Source organism: Neltuma alba, unplaced genomic scaffold, assembly GCF_004799145.2.
Source record: "Neltuma alba isolate B1F8T4 unplaced genomic scaffold, ASM479914v2 tig00011679_pilon, whole genome shotgun sequence".
NCBI lineage: Eukaryota > Viridiplantae > Streptophyta > Magnoliopsida > Fabales > Fabaceae > Neltuma > Neltuma alba.
Window position 1 is genome coordinate 112685 of NW_021636318.1, and position 11323 is coordinate 124007.

General features: G+C 35.9%; 1 protein-coding gene across 1 annotated transcript; it reads left to right on the forward strand.

Annotated features, from left to right (window-relative positions):
- Window positions 1-3983: 3983 nt before the first annotated feature.
- LOC114716543 (O-fucosyltransferase 7) lies at window positions 3984-8942 on the forward strand. Its single transcript, XM_028901553.1, has 12 exons — window positions 3984-4451; window positions 4890-4964; window positions 5471-5570; window positions 5656-5723; window positions 6045-6133; window positions 6233-6413; window positions 6524-6652; window positions 6771-6904; window positions 6982-7195; window positions 7851-8035; window positions 8137-8232; window positions 8494-8942. Exons 1-12 carry the CDS (start codon window positions 4302-4304, stop codon window positions 8645-8647), a joined length of 1575 nt encoding a protein of 524 aa, XP_028757386.1. The 5' UTR covers window positions 3984-4301; the 3' UTR covers window positions 8648-8942.
- Window positions 8943-11323: the final 2381 nt, after the last annotated feature.

Here is an 11323-nt window from a genome sequence, read left to right on the forward strand (position 1 = left end):
AAATGACAAAGATATATGGTGGGACCCCTCGTGCTCTTTACAAATAACTCAACATCATCGTCCACGGTTTAGATCCAACTTTTCTCTTTCAGGAAAAACCCAAACACATGTATTGATAATTTAATTCTGTCACGTACGCATTATATACATTTTGATGAACAAAATTCTATTTTGCCAGAAAGAGTGGCATGTTCTGCGCATGAGTTTATACTCAAGGCTGGAGTTTTTGAAGCTGGAGGTCAAGTAAGTCACAGTTGACAGGAAAAAGTGAATTCATTTTAATTTAATTTATATAACAAATGGATGATTTATTTAATTAATTTGTACAGATCTTGCCAAGTAAAAATGAATGGTTGAGTCAGCAGAAACTAGAGCATGTGTTTAAATTTAATTTAGTTGGTGGATCCAACATTCCAACTCCCCTAAATATTTTATAGGTTTAAAAAATGACGAGGAAGCGGGTGAATGACATGTTTTATTTATTATGAGCTTTAGGAGTACTTTTTCTGTCTCTTATTATAAGATTTAATTTTTTAAATAGGTTTGTTTCTTTTTATAAGATTTTTTTTGAATTTGTCTGAACATTTAATGTATTACTACTATTTTACTTATAATTTAATATATTCTCCTTTTTTATTTATCCTACTATTACTCTCACATCTACGCATTTATATATAAGAGTATATTTGAAAAAAAAATTACAGTTACTACATATTAATTAGTTTTAACTAATTTTAATTGTTTTCTTAAGCCGTATAATTTAATTAAAAAAATTTATAATAAGTGACGGAACAGTAATATGTAATGATACGAAGCTAGTAATAATTAATTAGAGTTGGCGATGGTCGGGGTGGGGCTGACAAGGAAGATGCAGAGAACATGATAGAGATTAGTATTTATGGTTGCGAGTACAAGTGGCGTATGTGGGCAGGTGCGGTGATTAGTGGGGGTTAGTTCATCAGAGCCTCTGTGTCCCCACTTGGTATTCCAAATTCCCCATTTATAATTATAATTCTCCCCTCTAAATCCTCATATCGTATCCCTATCCCTCCGGCGCCTTTAAAGCTTCTCGTGCCACCTCACTCTCCCAACTAAATAAATTTTTAATGATATCTCAAATAGAACTCTCTTTAAACTCACCATATCCATTTTTTGTCAAAAAAAAAAGAGATGTATCTATATGTGTGCTCTGTATAGACAAGGTCTAACTATGAATGATAAAGAAAGACATTTTTGTTTAATTCTTTCTTATACAGTGCATGGGCACTCACCCATAAGTGGACGAGAATGATAGATTCCCTGACAATTTAACCTGCTCACCAAACACAAAGGCCATGCCAGTCCCAAGTGACGCCTTACCTGTTCGACACGTCAACACGTCGTTTCAATTATTAATCATTCATTAATTAAAAGCTAAGACAAGCATGTAAATGTCGTTTCAATAATGTAATGCCATGAAGCATTCACTGTTTAGTGACTGTCGTGCGTTTATCCAGTCTGGCTCAAAATAAACTCCCCGCCTAATTTTTGCAAGCTTGCCTCTCTTTCATCCTTCCAAATGATGGCAGAGCATTAACCATCTTTTTAGGACAAACACGATTCAACTGGATACCCTCCTCAAATGGAATGGCAAAATTAACGAGAACTGTCCTTAAACTAAAACAGAACAACATATATATGTACTTCATTCCAAAAATACTCCAAAACGTAAGGGCGTACATATACTCATTCAAGTCTCGGACATAATGAACCCGAATCAACTCACGTCATTTTGATGGCTAGCAAACTGTAGACCGCTGTTTGATGAATTGAAGCAAAGCTTTTTCTTGTTACCGTAGGAAATGATGTTTCTTTTTCTTGCATACAGATAAATATTAGGAACTGATCTTGGAACTGATCGAAATTCCCTAGAATCTGGGTAATATATGCCACGGAGCATTAACTGAGTTTTATTGCACGCCTAATCTGAGCTGGTATTGGTCCTTAATAAGCAAAGACATCACAAGATGAAAAGTAATCGAGGCCCCTGATGCATAATACTGCAACTGCAAAAAGAGGCAATTACTCAAATCAGTAGCATGCATTAACATCAAGGACCAGGTGATAGAGATGCACCACCAGTGATTCCAGTAGCTAGAAGGTGGGCGTCTGGCCAGATTCAACATTCAAGCCTCCTATCATTGAGAAATTGATTATTAACAAGGCGCACATTGCTTTAATTCTGGAAGTTTCTCCTCCAAAATTGAATTTTTTTAAAAATTTATTGTTCTTGTTACACAATATCTAGTTTCTTCACTCCTAGAGATAGGAATTAATTTTGGTCCTAATGTTCGTATAAAAATATTTTTAAAATATCATGTTATATTTGCAGGAGTTAAGTACTCCATTTAGATTTTTTTTGTTTAATATATTTGCCTTGGAATGGAATGATCCCTTTGGTGAGGAGTGAGGAGGCAAGGTAGGAAGGCGTTACGAGAAAAGGGAAAGGGTTTCCTTCGCCGCAAGCTACTTCCAACAAAATATGCTCCCATCACTTCTTATTTTTGTCCCCTTCTCCATCCGTGATACTATAACATTAATATTCGATCCAATCCCTTCATCACGCTACCTCAAATTCCAGATATATGGGTTAGTACCTAATTAATTTGTTCAGACGTTGAAAAAACTAGATAAATCAATTATTTATTAAAAACTATATATGCTGTTTCTTTTAAGATACTTAAACTAAACAAGTCGTGAATTGAATACGATATATGGCCATTCGACTTATAACACTGGCATATAAACGCTCGTCAAAAAAAAAAAAACACAGGCATCTAACTATGGCGTTAGTTTGAAAATAAAAAATAATGAGATAAATAAAGAAATAGAAATTTTGTGATCAACATAAACACTCCAACCAACTCACACGTTCATGGCCAGAGAGAATAAACATCTTCATTCGATTTTCATTTACTCCATTCTACTTAACCCAGGAAATACAGGAGTAGGGAAATTAAAACAACAACAACAACAAAAAAATGACGGAAAAAGGGCCTGATATAAAACTGCATAATCTCAAATTAACTCCTGACAAAATATGTTATTATTTACAAATTAAATATAGTCAAAACTTGTTAAAGTACGGGAAAAACATCTGATAATTTTCAGATTCTTCTTTTTTTTAATCATTTTTCTGAATAATAATTCCAAATGAGGATACCGAGTCAATCTCATACTCACTTATCCAGAACAGTTGTGATGTCATGTTTTGAAAACTCCGGACGTTAAATCTCACCGCGTAACGTCTTTCCAGGCCATGTTCGTGGGTAGTGCGTCCCCATTTACGCCCCTACAATTCATTCATATTGGTTTAATTTGGCTCCCTCAAGCGTGTCTATACCCAACGCTGATGACAACAGTTTTAAACTAATTCCTATTTGGTTTTAATTAACTTTCACTGGCCACCAATCAAACACGATAGAGTCGAATCGATACCTTCTTTGTCGGACAAAGAAACACACAAAAATCATATTAATATACAATTAAAACAATTATTTCATAGAATTTATATTGGGTTCTGTACAAAAATGTATTTTACCTATTATAATTTTAATCAATTTTAGCTTCATAACTTAGAAAAAACTAATCAGCTTCTAAACAAAATACAACTAAATGGTGTATTTTGACGGGGACTGAAAAATAAAGTTATAGCACTCGCTGCCTGGAAATTTCTATAGTAAACTTACTAAACTATTGCAAATTTCATATATTTATCAACACTAACATTCACATTATCCAATAAAAATATCTATAGCAACATATAACACATCAAGTTTAACAAATCGAACTATTTATGATTATAATGATAAACAGTGTAACGATCATTTATGAGCGAGAATTAATGTAAAATCAACGACCACGCCGGGCCATTAAATGAAAAGAAGAGGATTATCTGAAATAAAAGTTCGTTCCGTATTTGATAGTCCAAAACAGTGCCAAGTGAAGTGAGGAGTGATCAACTATGCTCTATGCGGCGCTCAACAACTACGATGGTATGAATGACAAGAAAAACCGATCGGAGCACGACACTCACAAAAGCCAAAACCGAAGAGCCGACCGCTTTTTTTGCTGCTCTCTCACTGCAACACACGCACTCACTCTCCGACACACAGATACGTTCGTACTAACTGCGAGCCCCGTGGTTTTCATTGATCCGCACACATTAAATTAGTGCTTTTCTTTGTTATCATCACAATTTTTGTTTTCCTCCTCGGGAAAGAAGCGCTCTGAGTTTTCCAGAGAGACGAGCTGCGAGTGGAATGCAGAGGCGCAGGTGGATTCCATTGGTTCTCCTAAGGAAGTTGCTTACTGCGGCTATATGCTCGATCGCGTTTGTGGCGCTTTTCTCTGTCCATTTTCACGTAGTCCCCTCTTCCAAAGATCAAAAGTTCAATGACAAGATTTCCACGGTTCGTTCGCTCTCTGTATCTCTGTCCTCTGCTTTGGGAAGAATTTAGGGTTCTCCTTTTCAATTTGGGCTCTTTGGGTTCCTGCGAAGTTTTTCGATGTTCTAGAGCAAATCCTCCCCTCCTGCACAAATATATATTTCGATGCAGTGATTTGTTGTTTTAATTTGTGCATTTATAATGGACACATTTGGTTTCTGAAAACCGAAAAGCTTCAGTGTTACACTGTCATTTTCAGTATTTTGTTGAGATGAAGACTGTTGATATGAACGGCCTCAAACCTAAAGAATGAAGATCATATTCCCTTTTTTTTTCCCCCCCTCTTAATACTTATCTGTAGGCGGTTTGGTTTTAATCCAGATTCATTAAGAGAAACTTGGGTATGTTTATCGATAAATTAGTGATTAAACAATCCTTTTTCCCTTTTTCAAATTTTGGCAGCCTCGTGACAGGCAAAGCTGGACGAGAGAGCTGGCTCCGCCCCATTTATCCAAGGCTCCACTTTCTACTCCCAAGGTTCTGCGCTTGCTATTAATCTAATTTGTTGATCTGATCTGTCTGTATTCTCTGAATGTGAATGAGAGACATATTTCAATACATCTAAAATGATTGATCTACGCGAAGGAATTTTCAATTGAGGAAAAAAAGGAAAATAATAAAAATATCTCTCGCGTTATACTCGTCGTATTTGAGGTAGTTGCTTGTTCTTAGAAAATTAGCTGAAATAATTTATTTATTGACCTCTTTAGTCTCCTACTTTCGTCAACTAAATGGGGAATTCCATTAGCACTATAAAAATATCGAATTAGGCGGTTTAGTCTCCTGAAACTTCCACTAGTTGTGCTATCCTCCCAAAATTCATCTGGATGTATAATCTTCTCTCTCCAACTTCTTGATTTTAATGATAGTTTATGTCTACAACTCTACATATGCTGAGGTGTCCTGTGTGTTGGCACATCTTTGTTTAAACCATGCGAAGCAGTTATGCGCCTTTCATGTTTTCACTCGTTTAGATTTGACAGCTAAATAATGTCAGAGGGGACTCAGACTATGACAAGCTGTGGAAGCCTCCTTCAAATCGCGGGTTTCTTCCCTGCATAAATCCTACGTATAATTACACAAGTAAGGAGCTTAACATAACCATATGTTGTAAATGGCAATTGTGAACCTCATTATTACTTATTTCATCTTTTAAATATTTATCCAGCTCCAGCCAAGTCGCAAGGTTACCTACTAGTTCACACAAATGGTGGGCTCAACCAAATGCGTGGTGGGGTATGATTTCTTTCTTTAAATTTCTTTCTTATGCTCTACCGGGGAAATTTTGCTTTAATTCGAAAATCTTTGGTATTGATGCCAGTTATTCTCTGTTAAGTTTTTGTCCCACTTATAATCTTTTGGAATTTAAGAAAATTCGCTTAGCGGAGGAAGCTTGCTACAGCCACATCATATATCAAAACACAAGGGCTGTCTCAAAAGCTAATTGACAACAGAATCCAGAATTTAGAGAAAATCATGGAATGCTGTTTTTGTCAAATTTTGATATTACTTTTTCTTTGCATGTTAGAAGCTGAAATTGAACTCCCTTTACTGCAGATATGTGATATGGTAGCTGTAGCTCGTATCATAAATGCAACTCTTGTAATTCCAGAACTTGATAAAAAGTCATTTTGGCAAGACAGTAGGTAATTTCTAAGTATATTTTGTTGTACTTTCTTCTGGTTTGGATTTTAGTTGATTTGATTCCATATATTACTTTTTTAATTTGTTCATTTGATTTGCAGCAATTTCTCAGATGTTTTTGATGAAGAGCATTTTATAAAGTCTCTAGCTAATGATGTAGAAATCGTTAAGAAGCTTCCAAGAGAACTGGTTAATGTTACCAGAATAGTCAAGCATTTCAGAAGTTGGTCTGGTATGGATTATTATGAGAATGAGATTGCCAGCTTGTGGGGAGAATACCAAGTATGTCTGATGGATGTCTGTTGGTATATACAGTTCTATGTAATTGTTCGCTTAGCTTACACTATACTGCAGCATATTGTGTTCTCATCTAATCACTGAAACCTTTTAAGGTCATTCGAGCTGCCAAGTCTGATTCTCGGTTGGCAAACAACCGTTTACCTCCAGATATTCAGAAGCTTCGCTGCCGTGCTTGTTATGAAGCACTTCGTTTTTCTCTGCGAATTGAACAAATGGGAAAAGTATAAAAGATGTTAATGCCCATTGGCTTCTTTCTTACCTATCTATTAATTTGTGCAAGACTTAACGGAAGGCTTTTTATTTCCATTCTTTTTATTCATTTTCATTGGCTCCTTGTAGTTGTTGGTGGAGAGGATGAGGTCATTTGGTCCTTACATAGCACTACATTTACGATATGAGAAGGATATGCTTGCATTTAGTGGGTGCACACATAATTTATCTCCAGCTGAAGCCGATGAGCTACGAATGATCAGGTACGGATGCTTTGAAATGATTGAATCCCATGTCCTTTCTTGATGCTTATAAATCTTATTTGACTTGAAATTCTTAGAGAGAACACTTCCCATTGGAAGATAAAGGATATTGATCCCAGAGAACAGAGATCCAAAGGGTTTTGCCCATTGACCCCAAAGGAAGTTGGAATTTTTCTTACTGCTCTTGGATACCCATCGAAGACTCCAATTTATATTGCTGCTGGGGAGATCTATGGGGGTGAATCCCATATGGCAGAACTTCGTTCCCGCTATCCATTGTTAATGAGCAAGGTAACAAATCAAATTATTGTGTTTGCTATATTTTTCTGGTTGACATCCATTTCATGAAAACCCTTATTTTGAATTTCTTGTAAAGGTCGGTGTTAAATTTTGCTGCGTAAATTGCTGGTGTGAAATCAAAATGTTAAATTTTGAAGGTTTTATGGGAAAGTTTTTGTAAAATCACACACATTCGCCGCATCGTTGCACTCCCTACTCCTTGTTTAATTAAATAGGAAGCATTGCCAAATGGATAAAATGTCTGGAGGGTGAAAACTTTTCTTATAGAAATAATTGGAAGGTTCTCACTTCCCCCATTTTCCGCATGCATGGGGAGCTTCTCATCATGAATGAGGTCTTGTATACGGGATTTAACTAATTATGAACCTTTCTATTTCCACTTTGTGATCTTATGGTAAATTCATATAGATGCAGCTATAATTTCTGTCAATGGTAGGTGCTACCGTTGTGAGCTCAAGGCAGGAAGTCTGGTCTAGATTGTTGTTGGTCATTTCTAGTGTAGAATTCCTAAAGCAAACTACAGCCCAGAAGATAAAGAGCACTAACAATGCTATTGTTAACTGCACTCTTCTGGTTCTGGTTGAGGAGTTATGGTGGCTAAGACAGAATTTATATATGTTGATTTTCTCCATGTGATCAATTTCAGGAAAAGTTGGCATCCACTGAGGAGCTTGAACCTTTCTTAAGTCATGCTTCTCAGATGGCTGCTCTTGACTATATAGTATCTATTGAAAGTGATGTATTCATACCCTCTTACTCTGGAAATATGGCAAGGGCTGTTGAAGGTCATCGCCGTTTTCTAGGACGTGGCAGAACAATATCTCCAGATAGGCAAGGCTCTTTTTTCGGTTGTTTTCCTCCTTCATATCCGGTTGCCTTCCTCAGCCTATTCATTACTTAAGTGTTCTGCTTAATTTCTCTTCTTTAATCAGGAAAGCACTTGTTCGTCTGTTTGATAAGCTGGATCTGGGAACGATAACTGAGGGGAGCACTTTATCCAAAAAGGTTATTGATCTCCACAGAAGACGGTATGTTACCGGAAAAGTATCGAGTATTTGCTAAGGCATCTATGGATGGCACCATATTTATGTTGAATGGTTCTATTTGTAAGATAGTTTGAGGATTCACGCTTATTTTTTGAGATGGGAGTATTTTTTTCCTCCCCGTTTGTCCTGCTGACGAATCTGATTTCTTACTTTGGCGAGCTTTAAAATGTACTTGCGGTAGTGTACCTCCAAACGCCATTTAACTGGCTTTTGCTTGCTCTATGTTTTGCGTGTGTGGTGCAGGCTTGGGTCCCCGAGAAAGAGAAGAGGGCCAATTTCTGGGACAAAGGGTATGGATAGATTTCGATCAGAAGAAGCCTTTTACGCTAATCCTTTACCGGATTGTTTATGTCAGACAGAGTCACGAGTTGTAAACTCCTCCCACGTAGATTCCTAGGTGCAAGGGAGTGTGTTTATATGTATATACGGATAGCTTTGTTAGTTATACCCTTTTTCTTTTTGAAAGAATTTATCATAGAATAGACAAAGAGGGATATACGGTTTGATGTAAAATTTATAGATGGGGATGTCAAGCTGGGTAGTTCTGAATAGGGATTTGGAAGATGCACTATCCATTCCCTCAGTCAAGAGGGGCCTTATTTTTGGAGACTGTGGAGTGACTCATTGAGACATTGACACATAATGTAATTGTTCTGAGATATCTTACATAATACCACATTTCCTTCTTGCAACTGTGCCTTGCATATTACATTGCTTCTCCATATTTGGAGGTGGTTCTTTATAATTGTCGGCTAACAACCTTGACATGGTAATCAGTTTCTAGCCTCCGTATTATTGTCATGTTTATCACTTGCCACCATTGTCCTATGGTGGGTGGTATTGAATTTCCAACATTGTTCGATCGAGTGTTTGATCGTCCTTTGGTTCCAAAAAGAAAAAAATTAAGTTTTGGAGCAGTAGGGGAAATTTAGGTTAGGCCAAGAGTAAGATTCTCATATTCAATTTTGCCATCTGTTTGGCAGCATTTTTGGTTAAAAAAAAAAATCTGTTTTGTAGTGGGGAAAAACCAAAGAAGTTTGCCATCCGTTTCAAATGCTTTTAATGTTTATGCTGTATTTTTTTTGAAGTGTTTTGCCCGTTTTAATGTTTTCCTGATTACCAGAGGCATTCAATTGTTTGATTTCGGTCCAAAATTTTTTTTCAATTGTTTAGAATTTTTGGCCATATGACAGTTGGGTAACGTCTTGTGCGTTTGATTCTAGATGCACATATTTTTGAAAAAACTAATCTTCCATTCTTGATAGTTCTAGCTAGTTTTGAATTAGGTCATTAAACCTTTTTTTTGTTTCCTTTTTATTAGATCCTTTAAGGGATTTTTGGGGTTAAATTCAAAACTCCTTCCGTTGGAATTTCTGTTAAAGCGGTGTGAGATGGTGTCTAGCTGGAATTATTTTGTCAAAATGAGTTTTGACTAAGTATCCAGCTAGAAATTAAAATTAATCTATTTAATTGTATTGATAGATGATTTAAAAGAATCTTTATTGTCTTCTCGTCTCTTCGAAGACCAGTTGCTGATGAAGGGGATATATCTACAAACACAAACAAACCACTGCATTTAGAGAGGAGTATTGATTCGATTTCTGTAAACAAAGAGTAAAGATAGAACATAATAAGAAGAGATAGGAAAGATTAGGAATTTAGTCGGAGAAATGAGGAATGTCTTCAAGTATAAAACCAGCCTCGCCATGGACAATCTTCATCCCCAAATCATTTGATCCCATTCTTCCAACTTGGGAAGATAGAAACCAAACAGAGTCCGATGGTTTCTTTTCAGATTATTCTTGTGTTTTCTTCTAGTTCGACCTCAAATTGATACAATGCCATATTTGGAGTGATGAAAGAGAAATGAGTGAATGCCTTAGTATTGATAGTTATTAGATGGCAAGGAAATATACTGTAGTTGAATTGAAGAATTGAATATATTTGGGTTCCTTCCACGAGAGCCTTTAACGACACTAGAGAAATCTATGCTGATGAGGTCGGTGGCGTGGAAGGCGATGAAGTTTGAGTCGCTGGTGTTGTACCAGCACAACAAGGCAAAGGAAGACGTGATGATTCAGAGCCACGATGCAATGTTTGTGATGCAATTCTGACGATCCCATTTGTGCTCTCATTCCACTCAAATTTTCTGATCTAGAAGGAAGACGAATGAAGAGAACGAGAGTCGGTGGGTACTGGTTTGGGTCTGGGAGATAGAACTGAACACATTTTGGGAATGAAAGCAAGTAAGGAAGTGTGTATAGGAGTCGATGTTAGCATAAAATCTAGCTGGACGCTTAGCAAACTCTGACAGAAGAAGGGTGTGTTTGGATGAAACCAAACCGTGGTTTGAAAAGTGATTCTGAGAATAGATTCTGGGAAAATAGATTCTGTGAAGAATAGATTTTGTAAAAAAGTGATTCTGAGAAGTGAGAGTGTTTGGATAGTTGTTATCAGAAGCACTTTTTATATATACAAATTACTAAAAAAAGACATAAGTTAATATGATAATTACAGAAAAAATAGATTTTATGATATATTTTAATTTGAAGGAATAAATTGTTAATAATATGTTTTTTTACCAACATAATTAATAATACATAAGATAATATAATTAATAAATAATTAATGTGTATATATATTTATAAAATATAAGATTAAATATATTTATAAAAAATATGTTTATAAAAAAAATAACAAGATACATATCATATAGGCCCTCACACTCTCCTTTTTTCTTCCAAAAGCAAAAAAATTTTACTTTTTCCAAAACCATGGTTTTGGTTTTTGGAGGGGGTGTTTGGGTAGATTATTCCCCAAACCATGGTTTGGGGTGTCACCCAAACACACCCGAAGTGACCCCTAACAAGACTGGGTATGAAATCTAGCTGGATGCTTAGTCAAGCTTTATTTGGACAAAATAATTCCACCTAGTATGCAACCTTGCACCACTTTAACAGAAGTTTTAACAGAAGGAGCTATGAATTTAACCCAAAAAAAAAAGCTTAAAAAGGATCTAATAAAAATAAAAAAAAAGTTTGAAGAATTAATTCAAAACTAACTAAAACTATAA

Bases quoted from the DNA above. Each gene is read 5' to 3' on its own strand.
- LOC114716543 (XM_028901553.1), top strand. From the start codon at position 4,302: ATGCAGAGGCGCAGGTGGATTCCATTGGTTCTCCTAAGGAAGTTGCTT. The intron at 4,452-4,889 runs GTTCGTTCGCTC...AAATTTTGGCAG, and splicing joins TCAATGACAAGATTTCCACG to CCTCGTGACAGGCAAAGCTG. The intron at 8,233-8,493 runs GTATGTTACCGG...TGTGTGGTGCAG, and splicing joins ATTGATCTCCACAGAAGACG to GCTTGGGTCCCCGAGAAAGA.